The sequence below is a fragment of the Mycteria americana genome, chromosome 5 (assembly GCF_035582795.1).
Source record: "Mycteria americana isolate JAX WOST 10 ecotype Jacksonville Zoo and Gardens chromosome 5, USCA_MyAme_1.0, whole genome shotgun sequence".
Lineage (NCBI taxonomy): Eukaryota > Metazoa > Chordata > Aves > Ciconiiformes > Ciconiidae > Mycteria > Mycteria americana.
In genome coordinates, this window is record NC_134369.1 from 49,225,303 (window position 1) to 49,250,025 (window position 24,723).

General features: G+C 48.3%; 2 protein-coding genes across 3 annotated transcripts; one reads left to right on the forward strand and one right to left on the reverse strand.

The window, feature by feature from the left end:
- Positions 1-18: 18 nt before the first annotated feature.
- On the reverse strand, positions 19-14,301 carry VIPAS39 (VPS33B interacting protein, apical-basolateral polarity regulator, spe-39 homolog). Of its 2 annotated transcripts, XM_075503335.1 has the most exons (20): positions 13,992-14,297; positions 13,731-13,823; positions 13,137-13,242; positions 11,694-11,837; positions 10,640-10,678; positions 10,232-10,296; positions 7,546-7,602; positions 6,550-6,642; positions 5,841-5,874; positions 5,288-5,390; positions 5,172-5,199; positions 4,921-4,994; positions 4,291-4,366; positions 3,861-3,995; positions 3,272-3,313; positions 2,779-2,868; positions 2,274-2,360; positions 1,644-1,733; positions 1,221-1,325; positions 19-951 (listed from the first exon to the last, which is right to left on the reverse strand). In XM_075503335.1, exons 2-20 carry the CDS (start codon positions 13,821-13,823, stop codon positions 931-933), a joined length of 1,482 nt encoding a protein of 493 aa, XP_075359450.1. In that variant the 5' UTR covers positions 13,992-14,297; the 3' UTR covers positions 19-930. The 2 variants fall into 2 exon arrangements, with proteins under 2 accessions (XP_075359450.1, XP_075359451.1); XM_075503336.1 differs by lacking the exon at positions 3,272-3,313 and having other exon boundaries at positions 13,992-14,301.
- A 49-nt stretch (positions 14,302-14,350) lies between these two features.
- AHSA1 (activator of HSP90 ATPase activity 1) lies at positions 14,351-20,752 on the forward strand. The gene is made up of 9 exons (XM_075503337.1): positions 14,351-14,601; positions 14,943-15,133; positions 15,311-15,393; positions 16,054-16,171; positions 17,867-17,955; positions 18,290-18,424; positions 19,214-19,315; positions 19,857-19,908; positions 20,351-20,752. Exons 1-9 carry the CDS (start codon positions 14,522-14,524, stop codon positions 20,521-20,523), a joined length of 1,023 nt encoding a protein of 340 aa, XP_075359452.1. The 5' UTR covers positions 14,351-14,521; the 3' UTR covers positions 20,524-20,752.
- Positions 20,753-24,723: the final 3,971 nt, after the last annotated feature.

Sequence of the window (24,723 nt, forward strand, 5' to 3'; positions counted from 1 at the left end):
AGGAAGGAAATAAACAGCCCAAGGAGAAAGAGACAGCTTTATTTAAGGAATTGAAGTGAGGTCTGGAAGGATGAAGCCAGCAGTTGCCTGAGGAGTTGTGTTTCTGAGAAAGTGCAATTCAATCCTTCCTGGCATAACACTCTCAGAGAAAAGAGCTGCTGGGCCAGCAGGTTTGTGCCAACTGAGAGGGGTCCCTCCTTGCTCTCCATCTAACCCAGCAGAGCTCTGACCAGCTCCACACCAGGTGCCTGTTCTTCCCTGATAAAGGGATCCTCCAACAGCTGCAGAGTGCCAGCACAAGGATACTGGCAGAGGCTGCTGTCCTGGCTCCCTGCAGGAGTTCATACAACATGTCTTTTCCTGGGGTGAGCCAGAACAAACAAACAAACAAAAAATAAGCTTCAAGGTGCAGCTGGTCCTTTCCCCCAACACAGTCTTTGATGCAGGGAGAACACAGTCCAGTAGGCTTTACTCCAGCCACAGCCATGACTAGTGATGCCCAAGCCAGCTCAAGTGTTACAGGGACTGGTCAGCAATGTCTGGTGGAGAGACCCAGGAGTGTGACTGACCTGTTCCTCTTGTAAGGATAAGCCCAGGCACCACCCAGAGCAAACGTAACCTTGCTGTGCCCAGCAACTTCCCTCCGTAAACAAAAGCGATGCCTGGCTTACAGCCAAGTTAAAGAGAATCAGATTCCAAAAAGAATCAGCCCTGGTGGATCAGTACCATGGTTTCGCTGGCTACATTGGAGCAGCTGCCTTCAACCAGCCTGAATGCCACTGTCCCACAAGCCACAGGCACCCACTGTCACTGACAAACGTTGATCATGCAATGAGTAGTAACAGAGTTGGTCTGTTGGCACTGGACTGGGTTTTGCAGTTTCCTCTTTCACTGGCAAGGCAATGGCCAAGCAGGCTGCTTCACAGGTGCTCAGTTCTTCCATCGGATTTGCTAAAAGAGAGAACGAGACACGGCTAACGTCAGTGCTGAACACAGACTCCTCAGGGGCCAAGTTAGTGAGTCCCAATCCCTGACAAGGACAACTATGGCCAGAGGGTGCTATTTCTATCAGTTTCACCCTCCATTCCTACACTGAATTCAACCCCAAACATAAAATTAGCTTCCCAGAAGGGATAAAAAGTATGTAGGACATGCCCTTACACCTAATCTATGGCCATTTCTGATGGGAGTCTCTGGAAGAAAAAGTAGGCGTTTCTTACCACGTTATTGAGAATGCTGTTTATCTTCTCTTCTTCTGCAGAGCCTCGCTCCACCTTGCATTTATATGCTGTCAGCTGGATGCGATCCTTTAGATCCCTGTACGTCTAGATAAACAGGAAAACCAGCACCCAGCTGAGTGAAGAGGACACTTCCACAGTTAGATGGTGCCCTGTAGATGAGGCAGGGCAACTCTTCAATCCCCCCTCAAGTTCCCACCACAGCACAATTCCACAGCACAAACACTAGGAGCCACTCTCCTGGCTCACTTGGCTTCCACTGAGAATGGTATCACTGCTCCCAGGCCACAGGGATAAACAAACCCCACCAGGCACATGACAGCAGTGGCACATGGCAGAGCACGGGAAAGCTTGGGAGAAAAAGCAGGCTCGTCCCATCTCTTCACACTCACAGCAGGGACCTACCTCAATGACAACATCATGGCACTTGTACTTGGTGGCGAGGTTCAACCGTGTCTCCACATCCTCCACCAGACGCACGTACTCCTGCAGCACCTGCAAGGGAAGGAAGAGTGTCTCAGCTCCCTTCTGCAGGTATCTCCTGCCTTGTTCTCTCACCCCAGTACAAAACCTTTCACAGTCACTGGTCACACAGACTTGACCCCTTCCTTCCTAAGGCAACAAGTGAGCAGGACAAGACTGCTCAGGACTGCAGAGGCAGTAAAGCTTTGCTCACAAAGTTCAGAGTCCTAGGCTACCTCGTTCCTATGGATCAGGTTAACCATTGCCAGCCAGATTAAGCATAAGAAAAGTTAATGTAGCAAACAAAGGTGGTAATGCACTGTGGGGAGGGAGCTCCCAGACAACTCTAGGACTGTTGTCCCTCTTGCAGTCAGAGCTAGGACCCAGCCCCCACTACCACCTATGTTTCCTTTTGATGCATGGGTCACTCAGCTGAGTGCTGGCCCACCTGGCAGAGCCAGCTTGGCAAGCTGTTCTCCCACTCCCAGCTAGGGAGCAGCTCACTTGGGGAATCATTCACACCCCAAATCCCAACAAAGAGCAGGAGGACATAAGCAGCGGTTCCTTGCTCACCTGCACAGGAGCATTGTTCCTCTGCAAGATCTCCACCACCCGGTGGAAGCCAATAGGTGCCTTCTTCTTGGTGTAGCCCAGCCAGTTCTGAAATGAGAGCCAAATCCTATGTTACTCCTAAAGGGCAATCCCTCCAGCCACAAGAAAAATGTTTTTCCTCAGTGCCAGCAACGTATGCCACCAGCCACCACATGAACCACTGGCAGAGCCCTTCATGCAGTAGCTGGGCACAGGTTGGCTGTGAACCCTTAGGTAAGAGAGCACGAGGGCAGCCCCCTTCTCCGACCTTGTTGCTGCAGCCAAGCCAGGGCCAGCAGAGGTCTTAGGCAAGGAGAGGAGGAATGCATTGCAACACCCTGCAGCAGAGGTGCTAGGCCCTGCTGAAATAAAACCAGTCTGTCCAGTAACTCCAGAACAAGCCAGCTATCAGTAGTAGATATCAGTACTTGGAATGTAGATATCAGTACTTGGAATTAAGTCCCCAGCAAGGCTTCCCGCAGCTCACCTTGGTGGTGAAGAGGGCATCCACATCATCCCAGGCTCGCAGCTTAGCACGGGCAGCCAGGGCAGTCAGCACATACTGCTTATCAGGAATCTGCAAGGCAGAAAGCTGCAGTCAGAGCACTAGCACAGCTCAGAAGGCCTGTGAGGGTTGGACAGGAATGGCATCTGTCCCCAGCCCTGTCAGGACCCACCCGAACAGCCAGGCAAGGAGGTGAGATGCTGCCCAAGGCCAGGGCTAGCATTGCAGAGAGCAGGAGGTGGGGATTTGCAAGTGCTGCTGCAGCCAGAGTGCACCCAGTGAAAGCCTCCACATGGCTCCCACTTGCCTTTCTGAGTCTCCAGAATGGCCCTGCTAAGGAGGATGCCATGCCTGCCTCCCTCCCTATCTCAGTGCTGAGCCCCTCAAACTCCTCCTACCCAGCCCCCTTGCTAAATACAATTTGGCTGCCCGCATTTTCAGCTAGTGCTGCCACAACAGCAGGAGACTGACGTACCTTAAATGTCTTCTTCAAGTTGGTCGGGCTGCTGAACGTTCCCTAGAGAGCAGACAAGTCAGTGCAAACTCAGCAGGGCAGGCCACAGGAGAGGTTCAGACACCTGTTGTAAGGCATTTGCCTTGCACAAGGTGAATCTTCCACAGTTTTTACTGCTTTTTGCAAATGTCAGTGCCACAGGAGGAAACAGTTGGCAGAAGAGAGCAACTATCCCACCCCATTAGCCCTCTGGTTTGGTTTCCCCTACATCCTGAACTGGTGCACCTCCAGCACTCCCAAGACCAGTATCACACACCTCAGCCTCATGCGATTAAGGGCTAATTCTGGCTCAGAAGTAAAAGACAGCAGTTTCTAGGAGGCAACTCCCTGACAGGCTATCCCAGGTTGAATGTCCCATCTTAGAGCACAAAAGAAAATTCCAAACTGGTCCCAGATGGACAAGGGGAGCTGGGTTCCTCTAGGTCTCTCTGCGGGATGAAATATGACCTCCCTCCCCTTCTTTCCTTAACATGCCCCAGCTTAACAACCCCACATATTGATGGCTACAGGGATGAGATGTAACCCTTCTCCTCTCCCACATCATCCTCACCTCAGCCTCTGTGTAGTGGTAGAAACAGGAATAGAAGAGGGTGGTCACTAGTGGCATGTTGAGAATTGAAGCCTTGCGAGGGTATTTCCGAAATATCTCTGACTGCCCAGCCGCCTCCAAGTGCCGATCATGGGCCTGAGGAAACGAGAAGACAGAGAGGGTGAACATGAGCCAAGGCAACTGCCTGACCTAGCTGCAGGGTAGAGACCTGGGGAGAGTGTTGTGATAGCAATGCACAAGCACAGCCTCAACATGCCATGAAGCCTCAGGTCTGGTATTTCACACATGTTCCTGGCACAGCAGCTTGGATAGCAGTTAAACTACACTAGCCAGGGCAGGCTGGTGAGATCCAAAGTGGTATAAGTTATGGACAGATAGAGATCTTGAGCTAGTTCCAGTCATCTCCTGACCAGCAGGGAAGATTTCATACCTCAATAATGATCTGTCGCTCCAACAGAGTATAATGGTCTTGGATGTGGGAGGTATCCTCAGCTGAAAATGGCAGCCTGGCCAGACATGGAGGAAGGAGGCACTGTCAGCAGCTCTTAACACAGTACACTTAGAAGGATGCTCTTCTCTACCAAACATGCTCCCCACAGACAGAGATGTGGGGAACACCTCCCATTCTCCCCAGCCTGAATGACCAGTGGGTAACTCAAACTCCTGCCCCACTGCCCTCTCCAACTGGCTCTCTCCTAGACAGGCTCCAGAGAAGGAAAAATTATGTGGCATCTCTCACAGAACAACCTAAAGCTGATGCTACCAATTTCCTCAAGTGCTCAGGCACCCAAGCTTTCATCCTTCACAACCTGAAGGGTCAATGATCAGAAGGTCCCTGAAGCATCTTTGCCCCCAAGTAAGCAGCAAAAGCTGCTGGACTAGTGATCACCACAAATTCTTCCTCTCTGGTCTACATTGTGTACACAACACCCCACTCCCACTGAGGCAAAACCAACATCAGCTCTCAAACTACATAAGCTGTGGCACTGGGACAGAGGTCTAATTTTCCACCTTCTGTGAAGCACCCACATCCCTCCCACCCTCTCACATTTTTTCTTACCCAATGCAGCCTTTCAGAAATTCCCTCCTTTTTTCTACATCCTGGATGTTCAAATGCTCCCGGTACTGGGACAGCTGGAGGGAGAGGGAAAAGAAGTCTGTTCTCATGGATTTGGGAGGTACAGGGCTCCAGAGGGCAAAATGGGGATGGCAAATCTCTTGCCTACCAGACACCCTGCAGCCAGCCTCCCCCTGCCCACTATACTCCCTCTTCACTGAGGAAAGGGAGCTTCTGCTCCTGGGAATACTCACAGCAACTTCCTCAGTCCTGTCTAGGAACCTGCAAAAGGGAATGAGCGACCATTAACTTGGAGGCAGGTTCCTAGTAGCGTGCTCAGCCCCGGCACAAGGCTGGGCAAGAGGCTTACCTGAGCAGATCCAGAAGCAACTTCTGCTCACCCGTTTCTTTGAGGAAATGGATCAGATGACACAAGGCCACCTGCCGCACCTCCAGCTCCCGAAACAAGATCTCTACAGGAGAGAGAGATACGTACAGGTGGGTAAAGTAAGTTAGCACTACCAAGCCAGAGGGGGCTAAGTGTGGTGCATGGAGTTGCAAGCCATTGGCAGGATTCAACAACCTCATCCCATCTCAAAGCACAGTCTTGGAGGCTAGAGCACAGAAGAAGAGCCTGTTCACTAGGCTGCCAGCTGAATTCACAGCAGTGTGCTACCCCTACAGATTAATTTGCATTCACCCCATCACCACTACCACCTACCACTGCGTAAAGCTCCTCTCTGAGGCCTTCGTGGACATCACCATCCCCCCTCCCATTTTACACTCACTGCAAAAATATTTCATGCTCAGTAAAGTAGCAATACCCCAGATGCTCTCATTGTGACTTGCACCCAGTGAAAGAACTAGCCTCTCTGCCCTTAACTGAAACACACTATAAAAACCCTGGCCCCAGTCACACTTACCTCTCTTTAGTGTCCGTTTCAGGAATATCAGGACCTGTGAGCACAGAGAGGCAGCTCTCAGCTGACCAGATCAGTCTTCACCAAAATTAAGACAGACAGACAGCAAACTGGTCAAGGCCTGGGGAAGCTTTTGCAAAGGGCCTCTGAAGACACAGCTCTTACAGCACTGAACTGAATTCTGCTACCCACTGGACACAGGACAAGCATAAGCCAGGGCCCCAGCTGCCTGGATGCCTGCCTAAGCTCCTTCTCTGGAGCTTAGATAAGTGAGACCAAGATTTACAAAGTAAAACCTTTCCACAGGAGATCCAAGGACTTAAAAGACCTGGATGAGGGAAGCTCTGACACAGTCCCATTTGCTGCCTGATGCTTTGGAAGCCAGATAAACTGGAGAGGCCCCTCAAATCTTCTGTGCTGCAATGAGCAGATCAAACCTTGGCCTTCAAGAAGTTTCTGCAAAGATCTGTAAGGCTGAAGCATCAGGTTCCTTGTTATTAACCTGACATGAATTCTGCAGAGCGGCAGGAAAGCCAGCAGGAATATGGGACTTCCCAGACTTAAGCTTTGACACTTTTCAGCAACTTCTTGGTTTTAAGTAAAGAACAACCCCCCCATCTTGCAAAATTAGGTGGCCAACTGACTGCATTCACACAAGCTCTGTGGGGTCACCCAGGGAGTCCCAGCCCTATATGGCCCCAGCAGGACTCACAGCTGTAATGACATTCCCATCATGCCCTGCCACAGCTTCATCCAAGAGCACCAGCTTGTCCTGTAGGGAGCGAAATCTCTCTAGAGAGCAGACCTGGAGACAGAAGAGCTATAAGTAGGCATATGGGACATCAGACAATCCCCAGGCTGAACCAACCCCCAAGGTACTCCCATGAGCCCTTCAGCAACATGAATAACTGCCTTCCCAACCAGTGGAGAACTTCTCATTTAGCTGAAACCACGTGCTGCATGACCCCTGGGAATCTGTCCACAGTGGTTGCAGAGTTAGCCCTCATTACTGCCCAGGCTAGGACAGCAGATATTGTACATTCAGTACAAACACCCTTGTAACAAGGCAAAACTTCCCTGCACACCACAGGAGGAGGGAACTCTGCAGGGCCCTTTCCACAGAGGAGAACAGAAAAGTAGAGTTGTAAGATTCTTCCTCCCTTCTTCTTACCCCGTAATTGTGGCCTCTCTCAGCCTTTAGTTCACCTCAGCCTTTGAGGAAACACACGCAGAGTAAAACCACAAGCTCTCTGTGTGCTCACTGCAAATGGAGGCAGCTGAGACTAAGATTCCAGCTCCAGTGTAACCAAGATTGCTTCTGTCTTCCTCCCTCCATTTACCACCAACTAAGAAGTTAAGTAAAGCCCCACACCCTCGGATTTTTTCCATAAACCCAGCCCCAGGGAGCAGAAAAGGGTAGAGAGGGACACAGAAGTACAGATACCTCCTGTCAGAGCCTAGCTGAGGGGATGACTCAAGTAAACACCACAATGAAACCTTGAAGGTCTCCTGCTGCTCCTGAGCTAGTGTGATCCCAGCACTGCCACCTGGCAAAGCAGCAGACAGGCAGAGCACTGTCCCTGCTAGATGCTGCAAGCAACATGGATCCCCTCCCTGCTCCCGGAACAGCCAGGAGCATAGGGAAGTGTAAAGCAGTTTAGGACCACCCACCCTCCATCTCTTGCAGGTGGGAGTGGAAAGTCCTTACCTTGCCCCTCTGCATTCGCCTGACTGTATCTTTGGGGCTCCAATCACTGCTGTAATCCTGCCACAAGAAAAATAAAGAGCTCTTGAGCCAGCAGTCCCCAAGCCGCTTTCCACTTGTGCTGGATCAGAGTGATGGCCCACGTGTAGCTTCTCAGACTTATCATTCAGCTGCTCCAGGGGGGTTGTTAGTAGGATGTGTCCCTACAGTGTTCAGGTGCAGATGCTGGGCCCTCAGAATCTGCATGCTGGTGGGGAGGGAAGCTAGAGACTCAGATGTTAACACAGAGTCTTTCTATTGCCTCAGTAAGGCCCGTCATCATATCCTTTATAAGAAGAATTTCAACAGGTTGTCCTCCTTGCAAATTAAAGCTCCAATGTTGCTTTCAGAAGGACAAACAAAATAAATGCAAAACTGACAAACCCAAAACTGAGGGGGAAGGAGTCAGTTTGTTACAATTCAGACAGACTTCTGGTGGTGAGCCTTCCACAGCAGTGTGGAGAACGAAGGGACAGCAGCCTCAGGCAAGTGCCTGGAGAGTCACACAGGACTAGTGCAATGTGACAAGAGCACTGAAGCCTGTAGTGAGACCATCTTAGGGTAATATTCTACCGCTGCTGCAATGACCAAAGTTCTTCCCCTGCAACCTGCAGACGCTACGATCTGGAAGCACTGGATAAAAAGTGGCAGTGGCCTGGGCCACTCCTGAACTCAGACTCCAAGAAGGCATCTAAGTCTTTGGGAGGCACTCGAGCCAGCGGTTGTAATTCAGCTTTCTGCCTCAAAAGAGCCAGAGAAAGGGAGTAACCAGAACCAGCTCTGAGGACACAGAATTTTAAATTCACTGAAGATTTACTGAATGCCCCAATCTAAAGAAAAAAAAAGGCTGACCCAGTCCTATTAGGGGACCACTGCACACGAGTCTCTCAAGTCAATGTATAGCTGAGCATCAAATGTCCTGAACACCAGGGTTCCCTCCAGTACCCCTAGGCAGAGGCAGCTCCTCAGCCTGTCACTGTCAGGACATTGGTTCAAAGCTGCCACTAACTTTCCCTTCTTTGTTCCACCCCACTTACAATACTCCTACCTGCTTTTAAGGGGCTGTACAACCCTTCTCCTTACTGCTTCACTGCCTCTGCAGGCACAGAACACAACAGGGCACACTTATTTCTCCTGCTGTGCTTTCAGGAACTGCTGCCTGTTAGGTTATGCGATTAATGGCTAATCAACATAAACACACCAACCCGGTGAGGATCAGATGGCCAAGGACAGGTGGAGAAAACCTAGTAACCTAATCAGTGCAATCTGAGCACACTGACTTGGCTGCTCCTTGCCACCATCAAATGAGACAGATTAGGTCATTGTGTAAAACCCTCCAAGATGAGTAAACCAAAGAAACTTTCCCCAAACACCATGCAGCCCTAAAGAGGCACAGGACTTAGTATGAGATGCAGGGGAAAGAGAATCCTGGGATGTTTCAAGAGGGTTGTGTAAATGTGTGAAGTTTGTTATGGAAGTTTATGGGAAAGACAAAAAGCAGGGAAAGGGAGGGATCAAAATGAATTGGGCAGGAACAAGCATGGGAAAATAGAGGGGAAAGGGGCCATAGCGTGCCAGCCAAGTTTAAACAAGTGGCTAGTTAGTGTGCCTGACTGAGCCCTGCAATGGATCACTGCAGTCTGTCTTATATTCTCATTAAATTCTATATTAAACCCTCTTTCTGTGTGGGTGGGCTCTCTATTCCAAGCATATGTGTTCGTATTAACGCTAGTGAACTTCAAGCTCAACCAGCCAGTGAGTAGAATAAGCAGTCTGAGTACCAGGAACCAGAATGGAACCATGAACCCTAGGGGCTCAAGTATCCAGGTGCCAGCAACTGGAGGAGACTGGGGTCTGGGATTCAGCTACAAAACAAACTGGATGTCTAAGACCAGCTATTGGAGAGACCCATAGAACATATTTATGTTCCACTAGTGGAATTCAATCCTGGTCAGACAGAAAGGAGGCTCAGGATCAGGCTTGAGTGTTGTGTGTGCATGTGTCTGTTGCTAAGGGCGTTGGTTTCTGCCTGTGTTAATGCATGTGGGCAGCTGTGTTAGTATTGTGCACGTCTGTATCTGTTGGGAATATGTGCTCGGTCCTGTTACTGGCTGGACATGGGGACATGGAACCACAATCTCACACCTAGTAGGAGGAATCCACCCAGTCCCCAAATCCACTAGGTTCTACAACACCTAACACTGCCTATCTGGGAGAATAGCATTCCTGCCAACTGGAACTCCACCTCTGTGCAACTCCCTCTGTATTGTCCCAGTGATTCATGAACAAGAAATTTAGAAGCCTTTAGATTTTAAAAAATTAAAAACCACACGTGATGCCAATTCATCTGACCCAGCATGAAAGCAGCTTACGGGCAAAGCACTATTTAGAAATCCTTTTCACAAAGACTGCTGGGCCATTCATTAGGAGAAGGAGTAACTAAGACCCCCAGCAAAGCTCCCTACTTCTGAGCAAAATCAGAGAACACCTAAATTACCGTGAGGCTGCATTTTGCAGCTCCCTGTCCTATTCCCTGCATTGCCCTCTGCTGTCTGAAATAGTGATTAATCACTTCCCATGAAACCAATAGAGTAGGAAGTTCTCCTGGTGGTACTCTGATCTTAGCACGCTACAAACACAAGCTGCTCACCTTGTACTCAGCTTTCGGTCTGCGCAGCTCTGGGGCGTAGTTTTTAACTCCCATGTCAGAGAGGGCTGAGAAGGAAAGGCAAAGCTGAGTAGCACATCAAAATCCTGATTCACAACCACTTCCAAAACTGCTGTTTTCTTGGTTTTCATGGCAGAAGACCCAAACTCAAGCACCAAATGGCAATACAAAGTTGCTCTAAACCCAACAGTTGTCAGTTGTACATAAGCAGATTACCCCACACCATCATGCCAACTCTTTCGCTTCTTTGCTGAATGACTTTCAGACAACCCATGATTCATTTTCCCTTTCTGCAACATAAGGAAGATGACAGTTCCTTTTTTTTTGGAAATGCTTTAGTTTACATAAATCTGCACCCCTCCCAAAGTAAGGCAGGGATTCAAAACTTACCATCTGAAAAGGACTGGAAACTTGGAAGTTTGTTTCGTCCTGAAATCAAAACAAACACTCATGAGAGACTGTCTCTTCATCAGCAACATCTCTTGCAGAGGGAACACAAGCCTAGACTGCAAGCCAGTGCGCTGCAGCTATGCCACTGTAGAACAAGCCACTCTGTATAGTGATTCACACTACACCGGCATAGCTGGGGCTCACCTGCTTCTAGCCTAAGGCTTTGAAATTGTCTGTGGCATCACAAACCATATCACACCCTGGCCCTATCTGCCCTCTTGTTGCTGAGGCCAGGAGAGGTTAGAGAGCCTGAATTCACTCATCTACCTGCAGAGCAGAGGCTCAAGCACACAGCATTGCTTAGGCCATGGCAACATGGAAAGCTTCGTTCACCAGGGCTGCGATTTGGATGCCTTTCATTATCACTCTATTATCAAAGTTGAGAATAAAAAACCGCCCCAGAGAGACACAAGGTAAAAGCTGGTTTGTTGTCTGGCTGTGAGACAACAGAACTGAACTCTTGCAAGCTGTGTAAGTCTTCCCATGGCCTGCTATGCAGTTCCCCACATAATCAGCTATGCTACCACTGCTGCTACCATGTGTTTGCTAAACCAACTATAACATCAATAGCAGCCAGCTGAGCTCCAAATAAAGGATAATCAACCTGTCCTCTCTACAGTACTGAAGATGTGGGCCACATGGGTCAAGCCAGTCCCTTTGTAGCCTGCTCCTTTTCACCATGCAAACAGATTGCTGTACAGTGCTGTGCTCTACCTTGCTGTTGTGTGGAACCTGGCTTTTAAGAAGCCATAATCTCCAAAGCCCCCTCCCATACCACAAGAGCATGTGATCTTCTGCACAAGACAGTCTCCAATTTCTGGCCAGTGAGAGATACATTCCCACATTGAGGAGAGATCGGAGCTTCCCTGTTTTGCAATACACTTAAGAGAAACTATTTACATAAGACATAATACAATTGCTTACATAAGACAATTGCTTCTTGACACTCTTGAGGGAAAACCCATTTGTCCATATTGTATATGAGGAACCTCACCTTTGAATAGGCTGCTTAGGGAGTAGGAGGAAACTTGTTTCGGAAAAGCAGCATAAGAGGAAGAGCCCTTCTGTAGGCTGGAGTCTCGGCCCTCCAGCGAGCTAGTGCTGCTGGACGCTGTCTCTTTGATTGACCAGGAGATACCTGTATGAAGACAGAGGTCATTTATAACAGAGAAAGAGAAAACCAGTCTGTAAAGAATGATCTTATGGCACAGCAGGAATGTTACCAAGTGTGTCCTGGTCAGTCCTGCACTAGCACATCCTGATAACTTTGACCCTCAGCACTAAGTAGATGCAGTGCACAGAATCCCAATCTCATGTAATACTGCTTGTTAAACAGTTACACATTGTCTTCCAGAAATGGTTGATTTTGGCAATGTTATACAGCTGGTTATGGCTTACATTAAAAAAAAAAATGCATAGACAACCCAACATTTATATGTTGTTGCATGGGGTAAAGCATAATCCTTGCTCTAAAGGTACAGAGCAAGACAGAGAATCCAGGCTTACCTGAAATTACAGAAGCATAAGAGCACACCTTCCTGAACACTGGAAAACTAAGATAGTTTTCCTCCCGAAACAGACAAAACAGCTATCAATGTGCATATGCTGCTGGCAACAATACATGTCTCTCTCCTGCTTGTTCGAGACACAGTTTTCCCTTCTTTTCATGCAGCTGCACAACAGACACATTTTAGGACAGGATGATAGAGCAAAAAAGCCGATAGGTAGAGACCTTGTGTGGGAAAAGAAATGGCCTGAACCAGAGGGAGGAGTTACAGCACAGGACAAGAAGAACAGACTCTTTGAAGGTCCTCTGGGTGATCCAAATGTACATTTTCACTATTTGGCACTGGCTAGCAAGTGCCACATATTCTGTGGGTCATGAACTTCAAAGCACAGCAGACAGCATCGTGTGTGGGTCATGAGGTCGCTCCCATCATCACTAGAAACGCATTTGCTTAATGCTTACAATTCCCTTTCAAACTTCAAGCATAAGAGTCAGTCTACAAACACACACTAAACCTTGGAATATCTCCTTAAAGTGCTGGGGGGACAAAGCACAGAGAACTTTAAATGGTGCCATTTCAGGCAGCAGTGTGAAGGAAATGACCACCTAGAATCCTGCAGGCCAGCTGAGCATGATGAATATCAAGCCATAACCTCCAAAATATCTGCTCTAAGCTGGGCTACGTATTGGGAAAAACACAGTGAATTCCCTCCACTTGTCTGCACTCCTTTAAAGTAATTTGGGCTTCTGCTTGCTCTCTTTTCAGTGGATCCACACAGGTAAATCAAGTGGCTCACAATGTGACCTGAGGAGACTAGAATTAGATTAGATAGCAAATAGTACTCCTGACCTCGACTAAACGACATGACTTAAGCAGTAATTTTAAACTCCCTCTGTCTCAAGGATAACTTGCAGTACTTCTGCACTTACTTCCCACGGGTTCTCCACTCCAGCTGACCCTCTCAAGGTCATCATCATCATCATCATCATCGACGATATCCCGAAGGCTATTCACTGCCCGTTTGGATTCCTTTAGCTATGGACAAGAGAAAGAGCTTGTATAAAGAGCACCAGTGTTGCAGAGCGCACTTTGTTTCCTATTACCTTCAAACAATCAGTCTCAGAGCTTTGAATACAGCTTCTTCAGCTTCCACTGCCTCTTCTGGAGCAGATATTTTACACCTGTAGGTGTTCAACAGACACAGCAGCCTTTCTTCGCCACTGGGAATCCACTGACACCTACACAGACGCTGACAGCTCAACCAGCAGGAGCTGCAGTTTGATGTACGGGTGAGGAACCACGGTTCTAATGAGACTGCGGATTGGCTATCGTGGGGGGCGAGACAGGAGCCCTTGCTGGCCTCCACACAGGGCAGGAGGCGAGCATCCACCCCATCCATGAAGCACAGACCCTCAGCAAAGCGCGGGGCCGAGGCCTGGGCTGAGGCGGCCACGGGGGGCCCTGCCCGGGGGGGGTCTCACGCCGGGCCGCGGCGCCCCGGCAGACCCGGGGTCGGACCCTACCTGCGAGAGCTCGTCATCCTCATCGTCGAAGGTGAAGGCCCGGAACTTGGAGCTGTGCCAGTACTCCTCCTCGTCCGCCCTCGCCCTGCTCATCTGCAACGGCACCGCGCGGCTGCCTCAGGGGAGCGGCTGCCTGAGGGGAATCACCATCACCGCCCCCGCCGCTGCCCCCTGATCCTGATTCTGATCCTGATCCCGATCCCGATCCCGATCCCGGTCGCGGTCCCGGTCCCGGTCCCACCGCCCCCCGGTCCCACGTACCTCCCCGCGCCTCCTCTCCCGCGCCAGGCACCGCCACCGACAGGGCACGGCAGCGGAGGGCAGGAAGGGCGGCTGCCGCGCAGGGCACGCCGGGACAGGTAGTCTCCCCGCCGCGGCCCAGCCCGGCGTTTCCCCGCTGGCGCACTACGAATACCGGCATTCCCCGCACCCCGCGCTGCCACCGGGGCCGGACTACAAGTCCCAGCGGGCAGCGCGCGGCGGTGCGGTGTCCGGGCCGGCTGTTGAGGTCTGGGCTGCCAGCAGCCAGATTCGGGCCGGCTGTAAGGAGCGGCGCGGCCGGCTCCGGGAGCTGCCGACCGGCGGGGCGGGGGCGGGGGCGGGGCAGGGGCGGGAGCGCCAGCGCCAGCTGGGGGCGGCGCGGCGGAACCAAGAAGCCGGGCCGCGCGCGAGGCGGGGGAAGGGCGCCGGAAGGGACCGTGCCGGTGACGGAAGCCGGGAGGTGGCGCGGCGGCCGGCGGTTCTAGCAGTTTCCACGGGCGGTCGGTGCGGAGGAGGCGGCGGCGGTCCCGATGGCCAAGTGGGGGGAGGGAGACCCGCGCTGGATCGTCGAGCAGCGGGCGGACGCCACCAACGTCAACAACTGGCACTGGTGAGCGGAGCGGGGCGGCCCGGCCGGCCGGCGCCGAGACCCGCCCGGGAGGCCCCCGTGACCCCGGGGTGGAGGGAGGCTGCCCGGCCGGTGTCCCGCGGAGGGGCTGTTCCCTCCCTCCCCTACGTGCGTGTTGGTGCTGAGGTGGGGGTGTCCGGGCTGATGCCCCGGGAGGGCCCCCGCCTCCCTGTGTGTGTGTGTGCGCCCCGGTGCCCTGGGGAAGGCTGTGTGCGTGTGTTGGAGCGGGGCAGGAGGGAAGGACCGGGGAAGGCTAGGTGGTCCCAGTGTGTGCTGGCGGTTTGGCCTGTCCTAGATTCTCACACTACCCGGTTCTCTGGCAGGACGGAGCGGGATGCCTCCAACTGGTCCACAGAGCGGCTGAAAGCTCTCCTCCTGCCTGTCAGGGTGGAGGGTGAGGAAGGGGCTTGTGAGGTGACAGAAGTGAGCAAACTGGATGGAGAGGCCTCCATTAACAACCGCAAAGGGAAACTTATCTTCTTCTATGAGTGGGCTATCAAGCTGGCATGGACTGGTGAGTGATGTTCTCCCCTCCTGTTTCAAGGCCAGATTCAAGTATAAGATTAAGGATACTGATCTCATTCGGGAAATAATACTAAAGGGAAGTATTGTCTTGTGATACAGTACAAGTTTGCTTTTACAACAACCGGAGTAAGAAATGTTGATCTGAACACCATAATTGTAATTGCAGGCACCTCAAAGACAGGTGTGAAATACAAAGGTTATGTGGAGATTCCTAATCTCTCAGATGAAAATGACGTCGATGAAGTTGAGGTAAGCACAGCTAAAGGCTAATACTGCTGGCTGTACGGCTGTTCTAACAGGAATCCTCACAGCATTAATATTTCCTTCCATGTTACCTTTTTTAGAACATTTGTGTAGAACTTTTTTAGTGTTAGAGACTGCTTAAGTTAATAGAATCATAGAATGGTTTGGGTTGGAAGGGACCTTAAAGATCATCTAGTTCTAATCCCCCTGCCATGGGCAGGGACACCTCCCACTAGATGAGGTTGCTCAAAGCCCCATCCAATCTGGCCTTGAACACTTCCAGGGATGGGGCATCCACAGCTTCTCTGGGCAACCTGTTCCAGTGCCTCACCACCCTCACAATGAAGAATTTCTTCCTTTTATCTAATCTAAATCTACCTTCTTTCAGCTTAAAACCGTTACCCCACCCCTAAAGAGTCCCTCCCCATCACGTTGTATCTTTATCAAGTTAATTGCTGTCTTCTAGATATAAGGGTTCTATAGTGCGTGAAGGTATTTAGGTACATGCGTACATTACTGTAGGCTGAGACAGATGAAATGAAAGATTAATAAAACTGCACTGCTGCTTGTGAAAGTTTAGCTGAAGTCTAACTGTGATGTTGAATTGAATAATTAAAAGGACTGCAAGTATGGCTTTCTTAATCGGCACTTGTCCTTCTTGTTTAGATCCATGTCAGCCTTGCTAAAGATGAGCCTGACACTAACTTGAAGACCCTGATGAAGCAAGAGGGTGCAAAAAAAATTAGAGATGCAATTAAAACTTACATCAGCACTCTCAAAACAGGTGTGTAACTGAGAGGGAGAAGTGTTATGGGAATCCATATGGGCTAATGCCAAAGAAGGGATGGGCGTAACAAGAGGAGTGAATATTGGTTCCTCATCCCAGCTCAATAGGAAGGCGTCAGAGCAAAAACAGTAACTTTTCTGCCTCTTTTGAAAATGGTTAGCATTTGGCAAGAAGCACTTCTGTCTCTAGACACTGTAGCACAGTCCAGAAATAGTTTTCTTTTCTTTTTGTGATAACCCAATAATAAACAGCACTTTTGGATTTATGTTTTAAAACCAAGAATGTCCTTCACATGCTGAAGCCTAACTATAGAGACAATAAAGTCAGTAAAATGTGTTTGCTACCCCAGTGACCCAGAGCATCAGTCACTGCGTGGCACAATCTGGCCTTTGGCTTGCTTACTCTCTTGGAAGGTGATATCTTCTGTCTAGTCTGTTACAGGTTTTTCTCTTTTGCCACACTAGTAAAGGCATCTAGCGTTATTTGTATTTGAGAATAACTGACAACTGGAAATTGCTCTGCAGGTTTTGTTGGTGTCACTGAATGAGCTGTCTCAGTATCTGGATCAAAATTTTTTTTTTTAGAAGATAAATCTCATTCCAGTAGTTGGAGTTAAATCAGTGTGCTTTGGTTGAGTTCGGCTTTGCTCTCTAGTACAGGCTGGGAACGCTACAGTTGCTTTTTATATCCATTTACCTATATTACACTACATGTGCTAGATATTCAAGTTTTGCTGAGTACAAACCACCATTGGTTGCTGTTTTTCCAAGATCAAATTTCTGTACCCTTGGTTTTTTTCAGGCGTTTTAGTGTTCAGGGTGGGAGATGCAGCCACCCAGTGGAAGATGAGAATGTTATTCAGGAAGAACTGTATGATCTTGTGGGCTGGAATAAATAAGAATAAGTGGGAACTAAGTATTGCGGGATACAAGATTATACAGATAAAGTAAACTTCTGCTATATGATGGAATTTTGCCAGTTTGAACAGATGAAGAGGAAGGAGAAAGAGCAAACTGTCTTGTAATTGGTAAAGGCAGAAGTGATAGAGCTGGAGAAAAAGCAAACATGATGCTGAAAGAGGCTGAAGCTTCTGGTGGAGTTACAAAAGTGCTAGTGCTGCTGGACAGGGCACTGGTGAGACCTCCCCTGGGTTTCTGTGTGTAGTCCTGGCATCTGGTGTCAAAGAAGATACATCAAAGATGGAGTTAGAAGTAACTTTATTCTGTACTACAGTGATATGAGAAATGGAGAGCTGGTCTGAAAAGAAACGCAAAAGCTTGGTTTGGTTTGTTTAGACCAGCAAGATAAAAGTATTTGAGATGTGATTGCTATTTATATTAGAGAGTGAGAGAGGAAAAAAGCCACATAAGTGTAAGGCTACCATTAATATGAGAGCAACATGTGGAAGATAGTGATCGGTATGTCTAGGCTAGGAAGAGGAGGTCAGTTCCTAACTGTTAGCTTAGGCAGGTTCTGATAATGGCCTTCAGTGGAGAGTAGTGAGGGCAAGAAGAATTAATTGCTTGTAAAAAGAGGTCTGTTTACCTTTTTTTTTAAACTGTTTCAAGTTGTGGGTGCTAACAAGAGCAAGGGAGAAACCAGGAAGGCCTTTTTGATTGTGTATTTCAGAGAACAGTTAAAAGGTTTACTTGATCTTTTATTAGTTTCATGGGCGCATTCCTGTCTTTCCAGAATTCACCCAGGGCATGATTTTGCCCACAGTGAATGGTGAACATATGGAAACAACACCTCAGGTGGCTCCTAAAGCAGAAGACCGCAAGGTAAATAAAACTGTGCAAACATGCTTTTGGATCTGTGAAGAAAGGTACACAGTATTAGATTCCGGGGCTTACAGGAGCAACCTATGCTGTTTATAGGATATATATATATTCAGGAATTGGCAATCTGTGGTGTAGGCCTGACTGTTTTGATTGCAGTGCATGGTGTTTCTTAATTCAAACAGAGCGATAAATCAGCTTTTTACACTCAAATATGGTTGTACCGAATTACATCTTTACCAAAGGCCTTTGTTTTTTCTCTTGGATATGTGAACCACTTGTTGAATTTTTTGTGAAAAAAGTATGCGTGTGTTTGTTTTGCTTGTTGTTTTGTTAGACGGCCGCTAGCAGCAGTACTGCCACATCACAGTCCAAATCCATAGGAGTCAAGATCCCTACGTGTAAGATCAGCTTGAAGGACACCTTCTTAACATCCCCAGAGGAGCTCTACCGGGTATTTGTTACTCAGGAGGTAATGCCAGGCTTGTTCTGAGGATTGCTCTTTGCACATAGGAGGTTGTTCCTACGAAGCTTTTTAAGGCATTCTGTAGGACTCACAATCCATGAGAATGGAATAAGAAAGCTGGTTTGCAGAACAGTTGCGTAAAGCTCGCGTGTGCATCTTTTCACACAGTTGACAAGAAAGGATTAATGCCAGCCAGAAGCCAGTTCTAGACTGCTGTCAGCACCCATCTGTAGGTGTATCCCTTACTGCATGTGGTCAGATCTCTTGGGATTTACAGTTGTGTGCTTTTTGGTTTTGTTTTGTTTTTTCCTTTTAAGGTTAGGTGGTATCAAAGCATACTTCGGGAATAGCTTCCCCTCTCCTGCACACTATGATATAGTTTAAGAAGAGAGCAGCATTGTGTCATTATTTAAACATGGTCTTAGTCTTCTGTTCCTCCTTTTTTTAAAAAAAAAAAAGAAAACAACAGCACAGAAAAAGCACAAAATATGACCTTTTCTTAGAGCTAGGTTTCATTAAGGAATCAACAGAGTAAACCAAAGTGTGACTTACAGAACACTGCATAGAATATGAAAGCTAGGGGTTCTTTTCCCTTGGCAGGGAGAATGCTGCTGTAGTGGCTATAACCTTGCTCTTCTGGCCAAGGCAGGGTTTTTGTCTTTTCTTGGTGAAGACCTTATGCTATTGACTTGCCTCCTCTTCCAGAACTTTTGTAGCTGGGTGGGAGGCATTAGGCAACAAGTTTGCAAGCAGATGATGTTGAGTAATACAGGTGTCCTCCTGAATTCTTTTCAGATGGTCCAAGCTTTCACCCACGCACAAGCCGCCTTGGAGGCTGATAAAGGAGGCAAGTTTCAGTTGCTGGATGGCAGTGTCACAGGAGAGTTTGTTGACCTAGTAAGTACTAACTAGTGCAGGTGTGTCTTGCTTGGGGCAGCCTTTTTATTTTTGAGATATCAGTTCTGTAACAGTGCTTCAGTTTAGCTAATTGTGGAGTTCTACCTGGTGCCCAATAGCTATCTATAATTGCTGCAGCTATTGAAGCGTTCCTTGTAGTATGGAATAATGTGTGGGACTTCAGTCTGGGGAGAAAATCTGGCTTCCAGTCATGCATCTGCCCTGTCTTCATGTGATTTTACTTATTTACTAGGGGTTGGAGGGGTGTTAAAGATAGTAACTGACCCTTTTCCTCTTTAGCCCTCCTGCCACTAAAGTCTTCTGGACAGGGACACTGTCTCAGTGTTTGGGGCTGTACTATGGCCTACTGTCCTAGAAGAGGCATGGAAAGAAAAGGACACTTAAAATCTCTTTCCCTCTGTGTGTGTGTGTGTTTCTCAAGGGGTCTCTAAGGCTTCAGATCAACGCAATTGTAGTTGTTTTCTATTAGACTGCGGGATTTGCAAAAAATTACTACTCAGTCTTTCTCTGTCTTTTCAAGGTCCCTGAGAAGCAACTTGTTATGAAATGGAGATTTAAATCTTGGCCAGCTGGTAAGTAGTCCAAAAATGGACTGTGGTATTACAGCCCTTGCCTGTGTTTGAAGAATTCCAGCCCCATTTGCGACACTGCACTCTGGCTCATGATCGGGGAGCACACGGTGTTCTGGGAGCTGCACCAGCCTTATCCCAGCTTCATGTCCCACACGATCAGGTCAGAATCATCAGCCACTGCTTAGAGCAGTGGCCAGGGATTAGGAACGATGAAGTAGCAGCTTGCTCAGCTGTGGCTGCAACTGCTTCGAACCCCATGAAGAGGGAGCCCTCTCCTCCCTCTGTTTCTGAGAAAGGCCTGCAGCTGTCATAAATAGATCCTCTGGGAAGGATCCTGAGGAGCCTTTTAAGTGGTGCCGTGTGAGAAGAGGAGCAGAACAGCTCCTTGGGGCAGCATATACTATACTACACAATGCTGACAGATTTGCTTTGGTTCCTCTAGGGCACTTTGCAACAATTACCTTGAACTTCACTGACAAAGGTGGCGAGACGGAGGTGTGCTTGGAAGGCAAGGGCATTCCTGCCAGTGAGGAGGAAAGAACAAAGCAAGGCTGGCAGCGCTACTACTTTGAGGGCATTAAACAGACATTTGGCTATGGTGCCCGCTTATTTTAATACCGGTTGCTGGGAAGGCTCTGCTTGAAGACTCTGCCACGTGGACTGATAAATTTCTCACCTGTCCCTTTCTAATCTTGGCCCTGCTGCCGAGTAAAGTGGGATGACAGGTGATGAGGAGGGCCATTGAGCAGCACCACTTTCAGTCCCTCACTGCTTTGTGCATGTCTCGTGCTGCAGGGGATTCTCTTACATGTACATACTTCTATTGCTAAATAAACCTAACTTAAAAAAAAAAACCCACTGTGGAACTTGTGTCCTCAGATCAGCTTGAGTTCAAAGGGTCGGTCGATAGGCTGAGGGAGGGATCTGTCTGGAAAAACACCAATGAGGAGTGCTGATCCCAATGTGATTTACTCCTCGCTTCTGGGGGAATAGAGAGCATGGGCTTGATGCAGTTTTTAGTTTGAGCAGCTGCTCATTTTCTCTCTGCTTTTGATCTGCCGCTAGTAAATGTTTCAAACCCTTCCCATTTCTGAAGGGATCTAAGCTCCTGTTCAAGCTATTCCTCTCCTCCTTTGCACATCCCCTTCTTCAACACAATCCTTTCTTACGCTAGCCTGCTCTACAAGAATGCTGATCATTTAGTCACCCGATGTCCAAGACAATCGGCAAACCACTGCTAGGGAAATGCCCACCTACAAAACGGTTCTAGCAGGTTCTGGGGCCAGGGTCAGCTACCTCCAAGAGCTTCAGGCCAAAGCAAACTGTAGACTTTCAATGGGGGTGGGATTTATTCCTGTAAAATAAACAAGGTGCAGTACTTCTGGCTGACCCCACTTCAGCTGTTGCTTTGACTGGTGAGGAAGGGAAAAGCACTTGCTTGTTCTCTCCTGCTAATAGAGTTAGTTCCCAGAGATGTCTTCTAAAGCAATAAACTTGTTTATAGGATAGTGGGGAAATCTAGTTCTGGTCAGAAGTGTCAATCTGCTTAACCTCCAGGGTGACTGAAGTGCTTGGTTTTCCCTTTGAGGCATGAGCTTCTCTTGCATGCTTTGTTTTCTGCTAGTGTTTTCTGCAGAGCACCTCTAGTAAGCTAGAAGTAAGTAATGTTACTGGGTAAGAATTACTGTTTTGGGGATTTTTTTTTTTTTTTTTTTTTTTAAATCTCAATGGCATGTTGTAGCCATCCCTTTCAGTAGAGGAGACAGGAAAAAAAACTTTCGGGCCTGTTTAAAAAAATCCAAATGTAATTGTTGGAGTTGCCTTTTAAACTACAGAGAGCATTTCTAGCCTTTTCCACTCACTATTCCAAAGTGATTATTCATGGTAAAGTGTGTACAGACATCAAGAGTGTGGCATGAAATGGAGTTCTATATTGTGTACTTATCCCTGTGCTGACCTGGGACCACAAAGGAAGTTGCAGGAAGACTGGGCACCTGTACATACGGTAGGGCTTGCCTGTGTCCTGCAGGGTTGTCTTCTTTAAAGCACTGTCTGGCTGGGAAAGGGGCCAGAGGTATTTTGCCAGGATTCTTATGCACAGATGAACTACTTGTACACATCTGGTAGGCTGCGGGAGTGTGACATGATGTAAGCACACTGATGTCACTGTGTAGAGTGCATGTTTGGTTTTCTGTTTGGGAAATCCTGGACAGAAACATGGGCTTAAACAGCGGGGCTAGCAAGCGTGTTCACAGCCAAGGTAAGAGCTTTGGTAAGAAAGAAGAGCAAAATGATTTGAAAACTGAAACAATGAGCTCATTCTCAGTTAACTTGAGACAAACTTGACAGCTGAATCACAGTGTCCTCGCTGTGCTTCGGCAGCAGTGCTGGCAGCTGGCCGGGCTGCAGCAGCAGTGCTCACCTGCAGCGGGGCTCTGCTGGTACAGCTGAGCAAGGGCAGCAGAAGGCAGGCCCTCTAATCACCTGCCGCTGGAAGGTTAGGAAGTGGGACAGGAAGGCAGCCGAAGTGGAATTTTAATTGCCTTCCTTTCATCACAAGCAGGGTTTACTTTGGGTGTCCTGCTGCTACTCTAATAGGACACTCTTTGGCCTCAGCCAGCAGCCCACATTCATGGGGCTCACAGACTTGGGGCTTTGCTCGGAGGCTGGTTGAGGGCTCTTCTTCCAGCAAAACTGGCTGCCCTGAGTTATGCTGGTGCTGCCCCAGCTGGTTCCCTGCCTTCGGGCTGGAAATTGCCATCCCCGCAGCAGCAGAACAGGCTGTGTAGCCGTGTAGCCATGCCTTGGCTGCTGTTCACAACTGAATCTATTGGACTAACCCACTGGTGAAGGAAAGCTTGTGCTAAACGGCCAGGCTGTGAGCTAGCGCTTAGCCTGAGGCACAAAGCGTGTCAGGATATGCTAACTAACGGGGCACAGCGGTGGTAATGCCTTACACCGCTTCAGCCGTTTACTTGGTGAAGGCTATCCGAGCCTCACATTGCTGCATGCTAGTGAAGGTCCCTGCGCTACATCTGCCTGCTCTCAGCAGAGAGACCCGCTCCTTCAGCTACAGCTGACATCTGGTGCAGCTATACAGATGCTAATGAGAACCCCCAGACCTTTGCTTTACTTGGAAGTGTCAGGAGAGCAGGACACAGTTTGCAGTCCTTCAGCTATTTGGGGGAGGGAGGGCTATATAAGATGAGGAAGAAAAGCAAGGTCCAGTATACTGCTGCCCAAAGGCTCTTCAAGAATCTGAACTGGCACAGGATAAGAGGGAAAGTCTTGTGAATTAAAGAAAACAGAGGTTAAAAAAACCAGCAAACAGAGATAGAGTAAACAGTGAATTTTTCACAGTGATGAGAGGTCAGAGGTGGATGCTAACTGGCTACGCACTTATGAGGCACATGGAGATGAGTAAGGAGCAACTGTCAAACAACAGAATGTGGGGTCCCAACCAAAGGGGTCTCTGAACACATTTAGTGATTCTGGAATTTCTTGCAGCTGGTGATATGGTACCACTAAAAGTTTACATGGATTCAGGAGTGGAAAAATTCATGGAAGAATAAACCAACCCAGGGCTATTAAACAGAACGACCATCACATCTGGCTCAAGAAGCTTCTTGGCCACCAGCTGCACAAGGAAAGTACTTCAGGGAAATAGCAACGTGTGCTTGTCCTTCTCTTTACTCTTCCTTCCTAGTCACCTGCTGTTGACCACTGTCGGAGACAGAGACTGGATGCTGGTTTAGGGAGACCTATGCTATGACTCACTTGGCCCTTTCTCATGTGTTTTGATCATTTATGTAAGTGAAACTTGTATGGGAAAGTCAGGCCACAAATCAAGGAGAATTAAAGCCCCTAGCCTAAGTAACTATTAAAACTGCTTTGAAACATCATCCCAACCCTACTTCAATGGCAAAATGGGAAGAACTTAAATAAAATATTTTTTAATTTACTTGGGAAAGTGGCGCAATCTTTCAGATTTCGATGAGGAATGGGGCTGGGGAGAGGGAGGGAGGAAGAGAGAGAGGTGAGAGCCAAGGGAATTAGATCAGTCCGTAACGTCAATTCATGAAAAAATACTGAAAAATGCAGTCAGTAACCTGTAAATACCCAGCTAATCATGTAAAAAGGAATGACCAGCACACCTGTATCATGGCTACATCAAGCACAACTCATGTTGAGTCAGCCTAATGCCTTTCTTTGTCAGAATATCTGGGCTTTATTAAGACTTTAGGCAATGCTTTATATGATATTTTTATTAGTAAATGAGGGAAGGCCTAATGGAGCTGTAATGAATCCAGTATGTTTCAGTATAGAAGATAATATAATTGATAACTTAAAAGTCCAAAATAATTTACATCACCACTGGTGCTGTAAAACCCTTAGAAGACAAGTTTAGGATTGAAAATTATCTTGACCAAGTGGAAAAGTGACCCAGGAGGGGGAAAAAAAAGTATATTTGACCTCACTGAATTGCGAAGTTTTACACTGAGGCAGAAACCATCAGTAACGTGTACAAGAGGGGAAGCAACAGGCTTGGCAGCACATCTGTAAAAGATATTTAAGCTGGGCAGGTTATGGTGAATTTTCAAATGAACATAAATTTAGAACATCATGGAAGAGAACAAAAGCTGCCTGGGCAGTCTGGGGTTTGTAGGTCTTGTGAAGAAATCTTTCCATATAGCATTAAGAAAGCCCCAGATAACACCCCGTGGCTTCAGTTTTGGGGTCCACGCTTCAAGAAAGATGTGAATTACTGGGAGTGAGCCCAGTGGTGGCTGAGACCGACTGGGGGTCTACAAGTAC